The 22,280-nt window shown below is 36.4% G+C and overlaps 1 protein-coding gene across 3 annotated transcripts; it reads right to left on the bottom strand.

Annotated features, from left to right (window-relative positions):
* Positions 1 to 842: 842 nt before the first annotated feature.
* smad2 (SMAD family member 2) lies at positions 843 to 18,991 on the bottom strand. Of its 3 annotated transcripts, none has more exons than XM_032569901.1 (11): positions 18,835 to 18,991; positions 13,738 to 14,250; positions 9,274 to 9,363; positions 7,831 to 8,024; positions 7,498 to 7,632; positions 7,031 to 7,093; positions 6,613 to 6,666; positions 6,286 to 6,498; positions 5,937 to 6,074; positions 5,250 to 5,394; positions 843 to 4,427 (listed from the first exon to the last, which is right to left on the bottom strand). In XM_032569901.1, exons 2-11 carry the CDS (start codon positions 13,992 to 13,994, stop codon positions 4,304 to 4,306), a joined length of 1,413 nt encoding a protein of 470 aa, XP_032425792.1. In that variant the 5' UTR covers positions 13,995 to 14,250; positions 18,835 to 18,991; the 3' UTR covers positions 843 to 4,303. The 3 variants fall into 3 exon arrangements, with proteins under 3 accessions (XP_032425792.1, XP_032425791.1, XP_032425794.1); XM_032569900.1 differs by having other exon boundaries at positions 7,019 to 7,093; XM_032569903.1 differs by lacking the exon at positions 9,274 to 9,363 and having other exon boundaries at positions 7,019 to 7,093.
* Positions 18,992 to 22,280: the final 3,289 nt, after the last annotated feature.

Raw genomic sequence — 22,280 nt, forward strand, 5'->3', positions numbered from 1 at the left:
GTGCAGGTGGTGGAAGACAGAATAACACTCCTGTTGGACAATGTCTCCATTGTCTCCGGCCCCATGCATGAAGCTGTTGCTGAACTGGAGAGCACCTTCAGTGACAGACCGGTGCTCCCTAGATACATAAAGGAGCCTTAGGCCTTTCCTCCAGCATCTGTTTGTCTTTATAAATATCACTGCTCTGAACTAAAGCTAGCTGATTGTTTACATGCCTATTGGTATTTGTAAAGTTTTTCTAATTTCAAATACTTTCCCTGCAGTTATTTGCATAGTTTTTCCCACTTCTTGTAAAGAATTTGTTTCTTGGTGCGAATATACATTCACATTCTGTACATTTTTTTAAATTATACTACTTAGTACCACATGCCTTTCAGTCTGTGTGACATTTTAAATCAATACAGTATTTTCTAAACACTGTACTTACATTTACCTTTATTGGAGAGTACCATAAAGTTTGTTTCTATTCTATTAAGAAGAGACGGATTTAAATTTTGATTCTGAAGCATTTGACTAACTTGAGCTTCCCCCTTTACTGAGCTACAATTTTGGTAGTTCGGTGCTTGCAGAAATCTCTTCCTACTTTCCCCTATAGTGTTCACTGGAATGATAGAAACAGATGGACTGAACTGCATTTGTTAAAACAAACTTTAAAATTGTTTTTGAACTCTACGAAGTGTGTAAATATATGGCTCATATGTATTGGTAAAAAAACCAAAAAACACCAAAATAAGGAGAAACAAAACCAACAACAACAAAAAAAAACACTGATCAGCCAGAGACGTGTTTGAAGTTTGTTTCTAGGTCTGTAGATGTGACATAATGAAAAATTCTGAAAATTATTCATTGAAGTAAAACAGCTTTATTAGTGTACACTGTAAGAAGTCGTAAATGTTGGATAGTTGGAAAGCCTATGGAGATCATCGCTTGAAGAACATCAATTCTAACAGGCTGCGTTTTAGTGGATATGCTCCGTTTATAGCAAGCAGAGGGAACAACATGTATGGAAAAATAAAAAGTAACAACTATATAACATTATACAACATCACAAGTGACATGTAGGAACTTCACTTTATCCAAAAAGCTTCTTTCATAGGACATTTGCTGGAAAGATGCTCGTTTTGGAATACACAATTGTCATCACAATAAGAAGAAAATACAATATGATCTGTATGTAGGAATGCAGACATCAGAATGTGTTAAAGTGTCCTTTACTGCATTTGATTCCAGCTCGCCTCTAAAAGGGAGAACAGCTGGTTGGTCTGACAGTACAATCTATTGCAAAGGCTCTTGATGGATCATGCCAATATGCAAGTAAAAGGTATAGCCATTAAGAAGATTTCCTGGGCATACAGTTCGAACACTTTTAGGTCAATGCATAGAACTAACACTTGTATCATCTGTGAAATAGAAGTAAACATATCTTAGTCTCAGCTTGTAAGACATTGCTGAGCCAGCAAAATTATGAGACAGGTGGGAAAGTTGCAGAACAGAGATATAAAATTGGCTTCAGGTCATGAGTAACTTCAATCCAATTTAAAGAAAGAAAAAAAAAATACTATTAACAGTTCTCCATGACAAGGTGTCATTGTGGGTTAAATAAACATCCAGACAAAGCTACTCTGCAGAACTAGCATTTGTTTTTTATGCACTTTTGCTTCAAATTTGTGCAGGCAAATGCTTTAAATCTAGTCTCTGCAAAGACATTAAAGGAAAAACAAACAAACAAACAAAAAAACTAAACCTTCTGTGATTTGTCTTACCAAACATATTTGTAATGTGCAGTTTCCCTTCGGTTTTAGCATGCAAACCAAGTAATTCCGTTTTGTTTGGAGAAAATACACAGATTGAAATCATGAGTCAAAATGACATTTAGATGTTTGACCGAATTTTCAAATTTCTTTCTATCTATTTTTAAGACATTCTGTTTAATATCCACTTAAACAGAATGCAGCTTGGAGTGAATATGAGCATGTAAACAAAAATCTACAGTGTGTAAGCACAGAGTTTTGAAACTGTTGTTTCACTAATGCTGGTGAAAGCTTTCATATGCATAACAGGCATGGGCCACTTACCTTGACCAAAGTTTAAAAATCGCCCTGTGGTACATCCTACATGATCTAATAAAAAGCAGGATGATAAAAATGCAATATGAACACTTATATGAACTTAACATGATATGAATAGAAATGTCAGATTATATAACTGTAATACCCACAGTGTTCATCCAAATGTGCTGCAATATGGTCAAGATATTCATTTTTGACCTTAGTCTTTACATTAATCTTTAACCGTCAAACTGTGAAAATCCTATAGCGACCCATGTCTATTGCATACAGGAATGTTCTGGGTTATAAGACATTTCAACAAACAGTTTCCTCAGTTGTAAAATAGGTCAAATTACACCAAAAATCTGCTATTTCATTATTTAATTCTCTCAAAAAAGGTGATATGACTGATCAAGCAGAGTCCTGAAATTCTATGCGCACGCTTAGTCTTTGGTTACACCCCAGCTTTTGTGCTGCTGAAAAGTTGGTAATAACAATGAAATAATTTATAAAAAAAAACAACAACAAAAAACATTGAGAGTAGCTAATTATAATAATCAAAGATCTTGTCACTTTGATTCCGGTAGTCAAATTCGGAGTTTGAGGGTGCACATTTCAACATGTTTTTAATGGTAAGTTACTGGAAATTGTAAATCCTTATAATACACCAAAAATCACAAGTCATCATCAAGCTGTAACTATTCAAAACAAAGGGTATTTCCTAAAGAACAAAAATACCATCTAAGAAAAAGAGAACATTTTAAATATATTTATATATATATAAAAAAAGTACAAAATAAATGTAGCTAAAACCATTTGTAAAGAAAACGATAAATGTGTATTATAACTAGCTTGTTGAACACTTAAAGCTTGAACACCTTACTGTAAAATACCAAAAGAGATTGCTGGTTTTCAGATCAACGAATGCAATAGACGACTGAAGAACAAAATTCTTTACAGTGGCAATGGAGGGAGAGGAGAAAAATGTATGTTTACTTTTAATGGACAATTCAGAGCATATTGTATTTGACATCGAAGGCAACTTTCTTAGGGGTGCATAACTTGGGGCAGTGCAAGTACAGTATAGAAGCTATTTTATAGATTTATAGATTAAAGTCCTACCTTTGAGGACTTTTTCTCTTGATAATTTGTTAGAATTTGAAAACTGCATCAGTTCAAAATATTAGACTTGTGCATTTTTTTTTTTTATATTTGGAAATCTCAGAGATAATCCTCTTATTGCATGTCAGACAGACAGAAGCAAAGATGAAGCTCTAAACAAAGCTACTGGTATATCGTGTAACAGAAGGAGTAAGAGCATGCAAAGTGGGTTAAATACTGTGATATCAAAGATTTTTTTTTAAAAAACACTTGATTGGTTTCCTGCAGATGCAGAGGTGGGATGTTGTATGCTCTTCTTCTTGATCTAAGAATTTCTTAATTTATCCATTATTTATTTGTGCTGAGCAATCACTGATACTGCTCTAAATATATTTATATATAGGAGTTTTAATTTGCCACTATCCAATGAACAAACATCTTTAAACTTACATCAAGTTTGCAGAGGACAATTTGTGTTAAAAACAGAGTGTTTGTGTACGTGTGATGATACAAACACCAACAAATTGTTTCCTTCAAGAGCTGAAGAGCACACTCCAAGATAACCAGGTCAATGATCACAACAACTTGAATAAAACAGGATGGATGACAGGGGAAAAGTCATGCTAAGTAGTGAGTCTGACTTTGGTTAATTAGAAGCTGGAGTGGCAGTTGGTTAACATTGTGTAAACTGAACTATTCACACTAAATCAGAGTTGAGCTGAGCCAGTGGGTAGGACAGACGGTTTCAAAAAATTACTAGGTGTCGTGCTTGATCCCCAAAACTGCTGTGTCGTCCCTGAGGACAGTAAGGCTCAGTCCTGCTTCAGGTTTCTTGATCAGAGCCCAGATGTTGACGTCGTCGTTGTCCATAATGAAAATCACTCTTTCTACACTGAGTTCTGATATGGATTTGCAGGCCAATTTCAACTATAAGGTTGACAAATATTCAGCTCCGCAAACAAACTTCCAGGGTAATCCTTTACAGATGCCGTTCTTCTATCTTCTGGTCCACTGTATGACATTTTGTTCTTCGCTTTATTTTATTTTTTTTTTAAACGCTATTAGTACATTATTTAAGACTGCATGGTAGTCTCCTTTAAGACAAACTGTTTTGACGTTGTGAAATGTCAGTCTGACTTTGCATGGATCTCGTTTTAGGACATACTAGAGCAGCGCGCTGTTGGGGTACCCATCTGGGTCAGCACTTTATCCAACCACTGGAGGGGGCCATTGAGATGAAGTTCGATCCAACAAGGAGTGCTGGTTACAGTCTGGCGTCTGTGTGAAGAGGACATTCCAAAAGATAAGGGAAAATATATTTATACACAAAATTTAGCCAATTATTTTCCCAATTACACATTTGGTTGTGTAATTGGGAAATTAATTTAATTTAATTGTCCTTTTATTTATTCAATGAAACACTAATCTGATAGGAATCTTAACAGCCTATAGTTGTTCATGTACCAATTATAAATATTCCCTACCCTTGAACCGTTTAAGAATTTGTCACGTTAACATAAAAAGATATATTTTATTTTATTACACACATGGGCTTCGAAAGAAAAAACAAAAAGTTTTAGCCCCTTGCACTCTGAACTACAATGTGGTGCAACCACTTGCCTTCATAAGTCACCTAAACCAGTTAATAGAGCTCACCGGTATGAAATTTGATCTCAGTATAAATACAGCTGATCACAGAGTTTTGTTGGTGAACATCAGCAAACAAATGACCAACCGCCTAATCAACAGGCCAAATGAGGACAGTATTAATCAAAGCAGTCAAGAGCCCTGTGTTACCCTTAAAGGAACTACTTTGATTTATAGGTCATGTGATAGAATCTGTGGACAGGATAACATACTCAAAAAAAAAAAAAAGAGCTAGCATTTAAGGAAGAAAAAAAAAATCCATTAGTCCTGTTTACACATTGATACAAGCCATGTAAAACTATCCATAAAAAGGCTGAAAGCACCAGGAATGAGATCTTGTTACACTCTGAAACACTAAGAAATCTTTATAACTGATCTGATAGGAAACGTAAAAGGCTATAGTTGTTCTGGATGACAGAATGATTGAATAATGAGTCTAAGAGCATAACCTACCTGTACTCTGCTCCCCAACCCTTGACGAAGCTCATTCTGATTGTGCACATTCTGGTTAGTTGGTACACTGCCTCAAAGCCCTGGTTGACCGACTGGGCTAGCAGGGCTGCAAACTCCTGGTTGTTAAAAATCTTCAGATTACAGCCTAAGCAGAGAAGAAACAAAGACAGGTTAACACACACCAGGTTTTTCAGACTAAGTGATGACTATTATACCAATGCACCCAATAATTCTTCTTCAAATTTTGACATCATAAGACTCTTCTGAAAGCAGGAACAAATATTGTGAAATTATGACAATCAGAACTGTTGAATTCATTTTATGTAGCTACAATTAGAGAAACAAGCAATGTCATGTGTCTGCGTTGTCTACAAAAGGCCCTTAACATCTGCAACATCCCCATGTTCATTTTGCACGATTCTCTGTAAAGCCTCCTGTGCCTCAGTAGTAATATTGCTCACCCAGTCCATTTGGCCATGAATTAAATGTTAAAAGTTACATGGGTACAGATGAGTCAGTGTGTGGGTGAGTGTGTGACAAATCCTGTCACATTTTGGAGGCTCTTGTGGCTTTCGTCAAGCTTTCGTTCATTTGTATAAGTTTACTTGGTGAATTTTTGTACAAACTAAGACACAAAGGAAGTAAAATAAAATAAAATAAAAAATGAATATTTTAATGTGTATAAACCTGGTGGTATCTTGCAGACAGTAGCTGGGTGCCACCCATATCGCTGGTTGCAGTTGGGACTCTGAACAAAGATGGCACTGTCACTGAGGCACTCGGCAAATACCTCCCCTCCGATGTAATACAACCTGACACCACGACCTGCAGAGGTTCAGACAAAAATTGAGGACAAAAGAGAGGGAAAAAAATCCCTAGGTGGTAACTTATAGGGGAACAATCTTAAAAGTACACAGCTTCTCAAATTAGCATTATTATAATTCAGTGTAGACAAATAATACATCAGCACCCTTTTTGTAATCGTAATAAGTTACAATTACAACCTGTTGGCTCTCCAATATGTGTGTATCTATACCTATATGCCTCCTTGTCATCTCCACAGTGGCATTTCTGTTGACATTGCTGAGAAGGCCTAAACAGAAGCGTTCTGAGTTGGAGGGATCCGTGAAGCCGTCGACGGTCAGAGATGGCTGCGAGGCGTGGAAGGTCTCACCGACCCGCTGGTTCAACTCGTAGTAAGCTATAGAGCACCAGAAAGCTGGTTCACTGTAGGTGACCGGCTGAAGGTCTGAGAGGAGAACAACAAAGAAGGATTTGTTGAATTTGTATTTTAAAACCCTAAACTGCGTCAGTGATCCATTAATTTCCACGGCTAGAAAATTTTTTAAAGAAGTTAACTTACCTAGGCCATGACTGACCGGTGACAGAGCGCTTGGTGACATTTCTGCTGGTGAGCCTGGTGGGAAAACAATCATTTCTACTTATTTCATTCTATTACAATCTTAAGTGAACAACAATATTACTGTGAAAATCTATATTTTGTTCTGTCATTTTGGGGCCAGTTTTATTTAGTGTGATGATGATGTTACCTCTGCTACTAATTCAAATAATTAATAATTGTTCATGTCAGGAAGGCTTGAAAAATATATTTAGAACTTTGTTTTCTACCATAAATTAAACACAGTGGGATACTGAGAGACAAAAATTTAATGCACATTACATGGTCTGAAATGGTCGTCCTGGTAATTTTTGTATGTTTCAGAGAAGTGAGTTTAACAGCAGTCCCGAATTACAACAATCAAATCTACCTGATTCCATACTTTGATTCATTTGCTGGTCGCTGGTTTCTCCATCTTCACTCATATATCCCGGAGGAGGAGTGTCTGTAAACAGGAAATTATTTAATGCAATTAGTGAAGAGATGAAATCTATCTATTTTCCAAGCGCTTTCACTTGTATATAGTAAAAAACAGACTGAATACACAAACCTATTTTGTGTATTTATACTTCTAATATGTTTTATTAAAGTTTTCATGCCTAACAATTAAGGCAGCTTTATGGCAGAAATGTAATTATTGCTGAAGTGAAATCACTTAAAAATAAAATAATTGTATTTTAATTAAGTGATTATTATCCAAATGTTTTCCAAGGATTTTATAAGAGGAAAAAACAATTTAAAACAATGATGTCATTCAACTCTACAGTCAGACACTGAATTGTATATGTTGGGCTTGTTTGACAGATTATGTGTGAAGGTGTTAAAAGTACCCTAGTGCCCAATACAAACCTGGTATATAGTTGTTAGGAGGTTCTATGCCTGCAGGAAAGTTGGTATTTTCAGGGATAGAGTTTGTGAAGTCGTCTAGAGGTGGAAGCTCGGTCAGAATCTCTGCATGGCGTGGCACCAACACAGGAGGCAGCACTAAGAAGAAAAGTCAGACAATTTATTTTTTCTCCTATGCAAGTTAAATTTGAGGAGATAGAAACAACATATTTGAAAAACGTCATGAAGATGTTGTACAATGACAAGGAAGATACACTTAAACTGCATGAACTCAATTCACCCCTGCTAGTGCACATGTATTGGAAAGAAAATAAATATTTTTCCAATTATCATTACCAGGCGTCTCCACTCTCTGGTAGTGGTAAGGATTGACACAAACTTCATCCTTCTTGAGGTTGAATGCATATTGGCAAGTGTCAATGGCCCTAAGCTCGTGGTGACTGTGAAGGTCAGGCCATCTCCACAGGCGGCAGTAGATGACATGAGGCAGGCCTTTACGATGAGAAACCTGAAGGCGGCCATCGAGTGACCTGATGCAACCGGGAAGGAAACAGGCAGATAGCTCAACTCAGAAAACTGGAAGAACAGTAGAGAGACACTCAATGTGTTTGTGCTGCACTGACTTTCAAGTTTGGTGGTATTTATTGAGGTAATACACAAATAAGCAATAAACTATTGAGGTTAAATACAAAAAAAAATCATTTTGAGAAGACACTATTTATACCTTAAAACGCGGCTTTTAACTGCAACTATGAGTTCAATATCAAATCACTGTTCTGACTGTAATAAAAAATGATTTTAAAAAGATTAAGCTGTTATAACTAAGCCACACTGCTCATCTAGGAAAAATGTAGCACAATGTTAATGTATTTTATGTAATTTTTTTATACCTACAAATAGTAGAACCAGATTGTGAAGTAAAGGGAAGGAAAATAAAAACTACAAGTGTACTAAGCACCCTAAATAAAGTATAGCACAACCAATTGCCCTCAGAACTCAAATAAGTTGATAGGAAAAAGATGTGGTTCAATGGAGGAGGTTTGGTTCAATGATGAACAACAGGGTGCTGTGGGGGCATATTTGTTCAGTCAGTAAAGGGAAAGTTGGTAAAAGTTGGTAGATGTAAGGAAACCCAGGAGAGCAGTTCTAAAAGCAAACCACAATCCGAGAAATACAAGACACTTCCAGGAAAACACTACACAAACAGCATCACTGACAATCCAAAGTACATTAAGGTGTTAGAATGGCCTAATTAAAGTCTTGGCTGAGAACCAACTGAGAATATCTGACTGAATGTGAGCTATTTGGCACAAAATAGGGAAAACAATCAGTCTCTGGATTTGCAGACCTTAGCAAAATGCCCATAGGCTCAAACTATTTTCCTTTTCTAAAGTCTTGTCACTGAACTCTTCAGGACATTCCAGACATTCTTTGTCAATACCTAACTCATCAGAGGGGTTTGGTAACAGAAGATGGACCATAACATTTTTTATACTGCCATAATGGTATGGCTGATTGGTACAAAAAAAGTATTTAAGAATAAAAATAAACACCTACAGGCTCTTCTCATCACTTACTCTGCAAATTATTAAATGGTTAAAGCATTTCTATAATTGCAGCAGTAAAACCAACAAACAATAAGAAAACCATGGAAATGAGCACAAAATGCAATTTACAATGGTAGTGTATGTTTTAAAGAAACAAGTGAGCATTATTATGCTGCATGATGTGTGTGTGGATCAGAAGATGCATATTGACAGTGCATGCGAGTGTATTCACCTGCTATGGTCAGGGTATCCGTACATGCCTGTAGAGTCCCACTGCTCTATCGTGTGGCCTGAGCCCAGACCCCACAGTTCTGAGCAATTGCTACAGACACACATACACAGGACAAGTGGAAAACATGATCAAAATAAAAGCATACAGATGGTAAACATGAGGTGTTTCAACTTAAAAGAATGGAATCACAAATGTATATAGTTGAACTCTTGACATACACACACACACACATAAAAGTATTCGCTCACCCAATTCCAAAGTAATGGAATTCAGCTGTTTCAATCACTTTTATTCTCACACATGTCTTTTGTTATTAAAAACAACAAGAGACAACTCAAGCACCCAGGAACCCAGGCTTCTTTTGTAAACATTTGTGAAAAAATACAAATTAATCCTAACCTGAAGGTTGAAATCCAACAACCTTGAAGGAGTTTTGGTTTGGTAGCTTCCAAGAGAAAGGCACTGTCTGACAGAACTGTTACAAATACAAGGTTATCTTTGTATTTTTGTGAAAGCCCTCAATCAGAAAATGTTTGCTGCACTATAAGAAGATAGGTTGTACAACTTTGAAATAATTCAGAATGAGAAGATTGGAAGACAGGCCTCCTCGTCCAACATTAATGTTGATGAGGACATTTTTAATCCATTGGCTGTAATAAAGCCGATGGATTAAAAATGGATGTCTCTTCACTTCATATGTATTTGAAGGCAGCAGAGCGAATACTTTTGGCAACATTTTCTTACTTTCCACTAAGACCAACCAGATGAACAATGATTATGTGACCATTTCAAATAAGACGAAAAGTGATGTGATACAGTCAAATGGTGCAAGGAGCTGGAAGAGACCTAACATTTATCTAGGAACACATTTAGTTAACTGGGAAAAAAAACCTCACTAAATATATCTTTATAAACTGAGTAAAACCTTTTGGTGATATTAAAAAATTCAACCAACACAAGATATTGGTGATAATATTTAAAGTGTAGAAATTTGTCAATTTCTGGTTTCTAGTCTCAACAATTAGAAAAGGTCTCAACCCTTATTTGAGTTGTTCATGTATAAAAAAAAAAAAAAGTTACATTCATGCATGTTCCCAAGATAAAAGAAGTGAAATGGAAAGAAAGATAAATTACACAAATAAATTTTAATGAGGACAAAGACATTCAAAAACAAGCCTAGATGATTTAAATTGGAAAAAGAAAATCGGAATCTAAACATATTTATGTGAATGACCAAAATGTTGGTTGGTTTGTTGCAATGTTTCTCACTGTGTTCAGCAGAGAAAGGGAGATTTTTCACTCTGATCAAAATAATTGTCTTGCCTGTCTGTAAAGGACTTTCTATCTCAAAACACATCGACACACTCAAAATTTTGCAGGTACAAGCAGAAAAAGAATTTCATCTAATGTAAAAAATGTTTTTCCAAGTGTCTTGCTCACTTGAAAGCTAAAAACAAACACTATTTACAGGCTTGCACATGAATTATGATAGAAGTACATATGAGAAATGTTATTCAGATGCCCTACTGACTGTCAAGCCCCAGCTACTACAGAAGAAAACTACAAGACAATAACCAGAGCAAATCACCTCAGCTTCTATCAGACTGACTTTCTCACATTAAAAGGAAAGAATGAAATGCATCAAAAGCCTGGAATCCTATCTGCAGTAAACGTTTGTGTTCTTGTGGGTATTACATCCTGACATTTCAGAAAAGGTGAAATGCTAAAATTAATTCTGTCATTTGAGCAAGCAATGGACAAATGTAGGAGCCTTCTTTTTGTCATGAACATAAAGGAGTAAATAATATTTTGTAAATAATGACACTTTAATGCAAAGTTTGCACTTTTAATGGACTTTCATGGCACCTTTTAGAGCAACTTTGCCTTAAAAGTGTCATTATTTACCGAATGACACTTCATGACAACAGTCACAGACATTCATAAAGGCTCGTTCATGTTCATGACAGGTGTTATGTCATGTTCATGACACCGTCATGTCAGTCTTATGCACAACCCGTCAAATAAAGTGTTATCATATTTTGCTGTAGTAAAAGCGCAAAAGTTGGAACATAAAGCTCATTTCAGAAGATAACATTTTCATACAATCTCTATACATTTTCAGGCTACTAAAACTGCTATTTCCTGTGAGTAAGATTATGATCAGCTCCAGCTTAGGGTCACATTGTTCTGTTCACAGAGAAAGCCATGATGTAGATAAAAACACATTGTTTCTTTATCTTTTCTAGTGCAACCTGGCTCCAAAGCAATAACTCTCGACTGATAAGAATGTTTTTCTTAACAATACAAGTGCCACACCACGTAAATCACCCCTTTTCTTTAGAGGTTTCAGATTCAAAGGCAATATGTCACATCAACTTTGAAAACTTCTAAGTTCTGATACGCATAGCAACTTCCTCTCTTGTGCTTTTATCTCTTGCTGGATTGTTTCATTTCAATGTATCTTCACTTAAATGCGTTCTCAAACCTATCAGCTTAATTGGCTGAGCATGTTTTACTTACAAAGAACATTGTGCTGAAACTTTCTTTGTAAGGCATCAACAATTACCGGTAATTAGGGCTGCGATATTTAGTGATGGTAATTAACAACATTGAGCCAAAATTCGACTGAAGATGCTTTTCATAAAACCACATACATGTTTTCAATGCAAAACAGGAAGTTGCTGAAACAATATTATATATACTTTCTGCTAAATTAATATTGTATATAAATACAATATGCTTAATTATACATTATTCCAATTTGAGACTGTGGCTTTCTACGAAGTCTGACACCTTATGAACAAACATCCTGCAGGTAGACATTAATAGGAGACCTAACAAAAACTCTTTATAATCTTTATTTATAAATTAAGTTACGAAGCATAGAGAAATGCAGCACTTCCTCTTACCCATCTGTTAATGTACACTGGAGGTCAGCTGGCCTCTGGTCAGCTGGAAAAGTAAGCTTTTCCCTTACTTATAAAAAAAGCTATTTTAGATGTTTGGAAGTATTTCTGGTGGCAACACACACAATTATAGTTTACGAACTATTGGGAGTCCCACTTATTAGTCAAAGTAATGCAATTTAACACTTCTGTCTATTATTTTGACATCAGTAAGAATACTTGTAGCTTTTCTCTTAAGTATAAAATAAAGAAGACCATATTTTGGTTTTTAATTTCTGTGTAAATGCTTCAATACTGAGGTGTTTTCACTCAAACTCTTCATACTGAGAATCTCTTACAGGCTGATTGAATAGTTAAATAAGACAAAGCTGGATTTTGGATCCAATTGGGCAGTTCAGTAAAGAGCTTTTCCAATAGTTTGAAGAAATCTGAATTACCTTTCAAGCCTAGTTCAAACTCAAAATAAAAAAAATAAAGTACAGAAACACCTGGACTGAATCATTCTATACTAAACAGATATTTTAAAGAGTTTGATTAGTGCTTGAAAATATAAAATGTTTCTGCTCAGTGTGGAATAATACAGTTTTCGCTGTACACTACCATGGATGTACACCATCCAGTTTTTGACTGGATGGTACAATTCATCCTTCATGATTCATTTTGATTTATTGTGATAACTTATACAACAGAGTGAGAACAGAAGGTGTGCCAACAGAAAGCAGAGATGGATTAAAATACCTTTTAACAAATTAGAATAAAATGCAGACATATTAGTCATCAGAATCATCATTAGTTGCAGCCATAATAAAAAATATTCAATACAATCTAATGCCACCATGATGTCATCATAAAGAGCAGGGGCTACAAATATGTTTCCACTATTGTACAGGGACGCAATCACACACACACACACACACACACACAATAGCGAGTGTGAAGAGAAGGGGATGAGTGGAGATGTGTGCGGCAAACTGCTTTAACCAAACTCGTTTTATTATTCTGCTTTTCTGAGGGGAAGTACACTTAAAGGCAGCCCAACTTAATGTGCTGGGCCTGTGTGAAGAAATATTTTTAAAATCAAATGACGCGAAAGTATCAAGTGGAAGAAGAAACACCATTTTTAAATATCTTAATTGATGTCCATCAAGTCAAATCTAGAACCGGTTCTGCTGGTGATAGGTGCAGGACATCTGTTTCCTCAAGTTGGGTTTCACTTCTGCAGCCTTCTTAACCTCTGGCACCACACAACAGGGAAGTGAACCCACTGTTGCTCAACAAAAACTCCACTTCCGATGACCGTGTGGGTGCCAATCACCCTCTTCTTTACATTTTTGTTTCTTCATACACCGCTGCTATGCTTATCAAAAATCTGTGGTGCTGGGGTGTGTGTGTGTGTGTGTGTGGGCGTGTGTTGAATTAGCAAATGGCAGGTTCTAAAAAGAAAATGCTCTCGGTGACAAAAAATTTTTTTGGTGTGTGTTTGTTCAAGGATTCTCACGATAACACAAAGGTTGGATATGATGTGTTTGCATCTAAAAATGTTGTCACCTGCCCTTACCTGGGTATTGTTACACATTTTGTATTGCTGTTTTGTGCGCTGATGGCTTTCTCCAGCTCATCCAGCTGGCCGGTCTTCTTCAGCTTCTTCACCAGGCTTTTCACTGCTTTCTCGCACCATTTTTCCTCCTGCCCTCCTCCATTCTGCTCCCCGACTCCACCCATTCCTCCGCCCGCTCCTCCACTCCCGGCCGGAGTCTTCTTCCATCCCAAGAGGCGCTTCACCACCGGGGGTGTGAAGGGAAGAATGGAGGACATGGTGGCTCTTGCTTTCTGTCACGTACGCGTGAGGGTTCAGATGTTCCTTTTAACTTGATATCAGGTGAAGATTTGTGAGGATTATTAAGATGAAGATGAGGTCTAACTTCTACTGAAACAAAAAATTGCAACAATATAAATGGATTGTGTGCAGGTTCTGGAAAGAAATTTAAAAACTAAGGCATTGGTCTAAAGAGGTCCTGGGGAATCTCTGAGGAATAAAATGTATGGAGTAGAATAGAGCATCCAAGAAAACCTATGAAAAGAGAGAAAACACCAATCAGTGGAAGATAGATTTTGATGAGATTGTGCACATTTCTTTTAGATAGAACAATAGACATTTTCCAAAAAACCACACGGCCTAAAGATCCAAGAATCTTCATAAGACAATAAACCAGGGTGGTAGTCAAAACACTACACACCCTCTTCTTAGAGGTGGTCTTAGACCATTAATTAGCTGCACTTTGTGCACAGAACTATAATCTGGTGTGTTCTAACCTCTAATAATCATGCCTGTTCTGTTTCTCAATTGAAATAAGAAAATAAAATCAAACCGTGTGCACAACAGCTTTCTTCAATGACAGAGGAAAGCTGCAAATATATTTATATTTCAATTTAAAACTCCTTTAAGAATGTTCAGCTAGTAAGCACTAATGGCTTAATGCAAACAACTCTAGTTATGTAATCCATGAAAATGTATAAAACTGTCTGCATAACTTTAAGTGGTGCTTCCTGACCTAGAAAAATTGCATAATGTCAAAATCAATAAAGTATGACATCACAGTCGCTCATATGCAGCTCTGTAAAAATCAATGTTAACATCTGAAGTATGCTGGTCCATTTGTGAACTCATTGATTTCACTCTTAATGTTGGAAGACGTCCATCCACCAGCAACACGCATGCTTATGCTCATCTTTGCCTCGTGTGAAGGGGAAAAATTTAAGTTGGAGAATCAAAAATCAAAGCCAATTTGATCCACATAAAATATTTTCATCCCCCTTAAACTCTCTCCCTTTTAGTCTCATGACAACATCAAACTTTAATGTGTCTTTCAGGAATTTTAGATAATAGAAAAACATAAAGCAGTACATAATGGGGAAAACAAAACTAAATGTTTTGGGGGTTTTTTTCTTAAATGATCAGAAATCTGAAAAATAAGACATACATTTGTATTCAGGCCACTTCACCCCAATGCCCCTAAATAAAAACTTGCATCAATAATAAATTTTGCTGCATTTTGGTCACACATTCTACTGCCAATCGGCTGTTTCCTATATATTGTTTGTGTCAAACTTCAAACATAATTTCTTCTGAACAAAATCCTCCATCTAGCTCTTCCACGTGGATTGTAAAAACATCTCCATCAACAGATTCTTTAGGAGTAGAGCTCTGCAGCTCCTCAAAAGTTACCACAGGCCTCCTCTGGTTAATGCTCTCCTCATGTGACCTGTCAGGTTGCTTAGTTGAGCTATTCTGGTTTTTTTTCAATTTTAGATAATAGATTAAACTGTGTTAAATGACAGTTTCTAAACTTCAAATACCTTCACAAATACACCTGCATTCATTACCAAGAATAAATTACACAAAGGCAGAGCTCTGCTGGCAGCTGAAACTCCCCCGATGGCAGCAGGACTTTTCTCATAAGCTCATACAAAGCAAATTAAGACAGGACCTAATGAAAACTTTGGAGATACACAATCTCCCCCAGCCTTTAGATTTCTGGAGCAACAACACTGATCAATAGGGCTTGAAGGATTCCTCTGTGAAAAAGAGCAATGCAGAATTTCTCAACCTAGCTGAGAGGGAAGACGGGATAACTCTCATCTGTGTGTTACTCTCTCCTAGGATGAAATCCACATGCTTAACCTTTGGACTTCTTCCCAACTGGGCAGTACACACAGGTTCAACCATTCCAGAAAATAGTTAACTGCAAGTGAGGCAGCACTGTTCACATGGTCAAAATATTCAATAGGTATGTTACTATCAGCGAGTCTGCAGCTTTTGTTTCAGCCCTGGTGCATTAAAAGGAACATTTTTGATTTACCTGAAATGACTATATTGTTATAGGATGTCTTCCCACCAGCCCTGTTTGGTCGGACTTAATCAAACTCGAGCTCGTTTGTCAAGAAAGTTCAGAATCATTTGGAGAAGTGTTAAACTTTGATGCAGACCTAAAACGCAAACTGTGGTCCAACTATGTCTTGGTACGGTTGAAATGAAATCTAGTTTGGTAAAAATTTATATGTGAATGTGAAGCTGACTAGAGAAGGTTCCTAAAGCAGAGAGTGGTCTATATTTACCTTACTTTATGGACTGTATTTACCCAGGGTAAACAACCAAAACATAAGTGTGAGCCCTGCATCAGCAGGAGAAATGTCTTGTGGTCTTTTACCAAATACAGAAGAGAAATCCTGAAACTGCTAAAATCTAACATCACTTCATTTTTGTTTACATTTTGTGAAGAAGGAACTTGCACTCTGTTTCGTCTCCGTTTCGCATTCAGAGGGTTTTGTGTTGTTTCCTTCAGTAGTTCTTGGTGCAGCGCCACCACTGGCAAGGGAGGGGACCAGATTTTTCAAAAGGTTTGATTTGTTTGACAGTGCAGAGCTCAAATGAATCAAATCAGCTGAAAATGTAGCAAATGTTGCAATTTTGGTACAAATTCAAACTGAAATTGATTGCTTTTCACACCTGACTCAGAACTATCAGGTGTGAAAACATTATTAAACCAACTAAGTAGTCTGTTAGTTAAGACAATAAAAAATAAATTTAAAAAAGGTCTTCTTTCCATCAACAGTTGAAAAAAGGTCTTAATTAAAGAATTCTACTATAATGTTTATAAAGAATAAGCAGAATACTATTTTGTTTCCAAGCAGCAGAATTTCTATAGTAGTTTTTAATAGTGTAAAAATGATATCTACAGTAATGAGCATGAAAGAATTTTGTGATTTTGGGTCATCAGTACTTTACAGGCTTAAAAAAGGGTCATCAATGTTTGGTGATTTTCCACTTTTAACACACTATTGTATCCAATTTTAAATGAAATCCTTATTTTAACCACACAAAAGGTGTTTGTTGCTGGCAGGCGTCTACATTAATAAATGTACCAGCAACATCAGATGTGAATACAATAGTGAGTGCTTCAGAAAGAGGGGCTTTCATGCTGTTGTAATAATTACTCCATCTAAAGGTTAATACACAACCGAGAGGGAATAATTTCCTGAAACAACAGAAGCCTTTGTCGTTTGTTAGAAATACCACCAAAACGCATTGCTAAGAGCCCTCATACTAGGTATAGTACCATCAGTTTATGTTCCAGTAACTAGACTTGTAATCACACTACTGCCTCAAAAACAAGTTATTTTTCTGGAGCTTTTAGCTTAGAATTCAATTTATTATCCATTTATTGACTTCCTGTTTGTGACATAGCTGTAGCATTAAGTCAAGTTTTAGGTCTGACCAAATCTGCATTTGATTTACCTTGAGTTGATTTTTTTTTTCTCACTTTTTTTAAATGCAACCCTTTATGTTTTCACGTACCTACAGGTATCTTTCAACACTTTATAATACAATACACAGCTATGAAGGACACAGTTAGTTTCTGCAAAAAAGAAGAAAAAAAACAAGAATTGAAATATGCAACTCTACATAACGAAGCAAAATAGTAAAGCAGTTTCTTTTACTGTGCTAAATTTCTGAAATTAATTGGCGTTTATTAATTTCTAATTTATCTACATACGAAAAATAAAATGATGGAATAAATCTTCTGATGGAAATGTTGCAAGAACTAAAATAGCAATAAAAACGATTTTGTCATTCACATTTGTCACAAATTGCCAAAGCGGTTCCTTTAAACATTTCTAGCTGTATGTTGGAATTTATCTTTAAAATGGGCATTTCCGCTTGGGCCCCAACTTTTTAAATGTTTCAATTAATGTCAATGGAGGAACATAAATTCCCCCAGAATTTTGATTTTATAAGCTAAAACTTTCTCCATTTTAAACCAGCACATGATACTAATATTATCTAAAACGGGACTTCGATTTTCTTTAAACCCAAACCATTTATTTTGACAAGCAAGCCTATTGAAAATGTGGCAAGCATACCTAACTACACCTTTAATAAATGTGCCAGCACCATTAGATGTTGCAAGAATGCATTACTGAGAGCTTGAGGGAGAGGGCTTTGATGTCGCTGTGGTAATTACTCCAGCTAAAGGTTAATACACAAATGAGAGGAAATAATTTCCTGAAACAACAGACGCCTTTGTTGTTGGGAATACCACAGGAACAAAACGCACTAGGAGCCCTCAAAGTAAGAGGGAAAAGTCTCTACGTTAGCTGATTAACTAAGAGAGGAGAGAAAAGGTGATGATATGGCTACAACGTATCTCAGCTCCAGCTATCAGGGTCTTGTAGGAAATATTAGCTCCGTTGTTTTGTAAGCAGCGTCTGGTTTTGTGTGAGAAACTGCGTGTTTGGGTTACTTCTACTGCGAGGAGAAGATACACACGATCCGAAGAATAAGCTAACGCTAACGGCGATTCAAAACAACCCCATGGTTGGCGACTTTGGCTAAAGTCAGACAAAAGCGAGTCTAATTAAATGCTGGATGTACATCCATTAAGTACAAATAAAGAGAAAAACATAGGTTTCTTCACTTTAAAAATGACCGATAACCCATTCTGCTTGGCACTATAAAGAGAACGAAAAAAAAAAAAATCTGCTAGCAAGCTTGCTACTTAGTGCCACAGACAAATAAACAGGACTGTTGCATGTTTAGTCACCGCAAAAAAAACAAAAAAAAAACGACTTCAAACATACTTTGAAATACACTTACCCGGCAAAGAGATGGAATGTGGTTGACTGGTCATTCAAGTACCTGATAGAAAAACCTGGCCGTTCATTTTAAATACACGTAGCGAGAGTAGAAAACTGTGTTTTCCTCCTCGGAGCCACCGGAATGATGGCCCTTCATTCATAGCTCAACCAAACATGCATCGCCACACGCAAAAAACCCACTCAAAGTAGCCTCCTTAAGTCCCACCTCCTCCTAATTCCGATTGGCTAAATCTTGGGTATCAGCGAATAACAAATTAAGAGACGTTCATTCTATTGGTCCAAACATGCGTCTGTCAGGCTTTAACGCCAACAATGGTGTTTTTGCAGTTTTGATTTTGATCAGTGAGAATTTGGTGGATACTTGCAGCCATTCATATTTTTTTCAATATAGTTGAGTGAGCTACATTTTTATCATATATTTGCTTATTTCTCAGAAATCCAATTAAAAAAAGAAAACTCAAAAGTTAACGGTTTGACAAATGCAGCTAATAAAGAGCTAAGATTCAGTTTCTAAAAAAAAAAAGGACATTTCATAACACATTTGTTTATTTTTAATACATAAATTGTATCTTATGTCTGTATTACAGTCTATAAAAGCGGGTCAAAGTCTGGTGAAGATGACTTGACAGCTGTCCAGCAGACAGACACTAGCACCTTTCACAAAAAGGATGAACCACCATGACCACACAAGGTCATTGTGAGAAACGCATGTTGTTGATTGGGTGCAGTTTAAATTCCATGATCGAAAGGTTTAGTGGAAGGAAAAACTGTGGTATAAAAATGTGTACAAGCAAAATATAATTAGAGATTAAGTAAAGCATGTTTAAGAGTTTGGGAGAGGTCCAAAGTTGTCTTTTAAGATTAAAGTGGGCCAATGTATTTTAAAGTCAGTGCATGGATTGCCAGTAAATTTTGGAGCAATTCATGCTTCTCTCTACTGACAAGCTTTTCGGAGATGCTGATTTTATCTTGACAGCTCCTCACTCTGGTAATAATGCCAATAACTATATTAATGATCTGTTTACTTGATGGACCGTCAAAGTAGATTGGCCTAAACCCCATGGAAAATGGGTTTAGAAACTGAGCTTCTCTAACCACTGCAGCATTGATGCAGCAAATCATGCCAGAGGAGACCCAAGCAACCATAATGTACAGAGAGGTCAGCAGGAATGATAAGATGGAAGAAGCTTAATACATGTTCATCTGTTTTTAATGACAGAGTGAGTTTCCAAATCATAATCCAGAAGGAAGTCTAGCAAAACTGATGTTCACTAACAACCTCATTGAGATTAGGTTTATATAGTTAGACTAGAAAATTTCGGAAGAAATTTAGCCGGGGCCTGCCAAGGCGCGCCCGTGGCTCTGGGCCCGGCGTCGTCACGCTACAAATCGGCATCGATGCTAAAGAACGCCGCAACGTAATCAGTGGCACGCGGAGAATCGCAAGAACGTTAAGTAAGGCGGACGTGCACCATTCAGTATTATAAAGTAAGTATATCAGCTAAAATCAGCAGAAACGCTAATGTTAGCGTCATTGCTTTCATCAGTATGTGGGAAATCACTAGGATATTTTCTATAATTGATTTACTCCATTCAGTATACTAAACATTGCTAAAAAGTAAAATAAATAGCTAATAGCTTATTGAAGCTAAAATGCTAACGCTAATGAACCTTGCATTGAACTGTTTAGTAACAGTTCAATGCTCATAAACTGCAGGAAGGCAGTTCATTAGCATTTACCTAATGATTGTCACAAATATAAATTTTCAATAACGCACACACACACAACATATTACAGTTTAAAAATATATATTGACCTTATGTTAAAGATTTCTACAAACGTTTTACAGGTAAAGTTTACAATGAACCAAAATTACAACATTTAAAGAATACCATAAATTTAAGAATCTAATGTCTCTGCAATAAAAAGAAATTGCTATCTTTTTTATTTTTAAACAACACCTCATATTGTTAAATAACTGATTTTATGTATTCAAGTTTTAAATATTACATTTGAGTTTGCATGGATGTAAAATTACTGCTCAGTTTAAAAATTACAGTATCTTTAAACTGAGCAGTTTAAAAATATGCTCAGTATTTTGAAACTGCTCAGCTAAACTTCGCTCTTTAGCTCGTTAGCTTGTCGATGTTTCAGTTTTATTCGCTGGGAAAATTATTCTTTGTCTGCTTTGAAGATAAGCAGACAAATAATAAAAAACAAGTTTTGATATAAACTCTCAACTTCATTCACAAAACTTTTTCGTTATTTATTACACAACGAACATGCATTTCACATAAGAACAAAACAATGAGGTGATGTTGCCTGTCCTTGAACACAACGCTGATCCCTCTTCACCCCGTCACCAACTCACACACATCCTCATTGTGTTGTGTTCTGTAAATAAACAAAACACAAGCAAAATCAATAAACTATATGCATATTCCAGTATACTGAGTTTTGGTTTTACATTCATTCTATTTAAATGTAGTTTGTTTGTGCTTACCAATGTTTTCTGGCCGGATGTCTGGCACCGTTTTCCCCTGGTCAGTTCGTCGATGTCTGGTTTTAGTTCTATTCTGTGGCAATCCGCAAAACGGCGTGTAGGTTTTCGTCAGTAATGCGCGATCTGTGCTTGGTCTTGTTTAAAGTCATTATTGAAAACATCTGTTCGCACAGATAGGTGCTTCCAAACGTGGACAAAACACGAGCTGCATGGAGTCGAAGCTGTGGCATCAAATCAGGGGGCAGTAGACGGTAAAAGTCCTCGATTGAAACATCACGGAACTTCGCTCTTTAGCTTCTTAGCTTGTCGATGTTTCAGTTTTATTCGCTGGGAAAATTAATAATCAGCTTGAGGTGACTCTGCTGCACTCTAGTGGCGAGAAGCCGTAATGTTGGTTGGTAAGAATCGGAAGGCATTATGGGATATGTAGTTTGTAGTCAATTCGTGCTCAAAACCTATTTTAAGTCAATCAATGGGGCTGTAAAACGGTGGTAGGGGGGAGAGGGCCACATAAAATGACGTAGCCGGCCACATGTGGCCCGCGGGCCTTGAGTTTGACACATGTGCAATAGAGGATCTATCTGCTGCTCATGCAAAACAGTCTATTTTAATCCCATGTGTAATGGTCATTGGGTTAAATCAGTTATATAATGCTGAAAACGCAAGTAGTTGATGTAAAAATATTCAAGGCTTTTATTTTGAAATTTTTGTTAAGCTTCATTTCAAAGGGCCAAACTAATACCATGTGTAACAGTGCTTTGGATGAAAAAGTCACATAAAGCCAAAAAGAGCAATTACATGATGTAAAAATATTCAAGGCTTTTATTTTGAAATTTTTAGTATGCTTCATTTTAAAGTTCTGAACTAATACCATGTGTAAGAGTGCTTTGGATGAAAAAGTCAAATAAAGCCAAAAAGAGCAATTACGTCATGTAAAAAT

The sequence above is a fragment of the Xiphophorus hellerii genome, chromosome 8 (genome assembly GCF_003331165.1).
Source record: "Xiphophorus hellerii strain 12219 chromosome 8, Xiphophorus_hellerii-4.1, whole genome shotgun sequence".
In the NCBI taxonomy this organism is placed as follows: domain Eukaryota; kingdom Metazoa; phylum Chordata; class Actinopteri; order Cyprinodontiformes; family Poeciliidae; genus Xiphophorus; species Xiphophorus hellerii.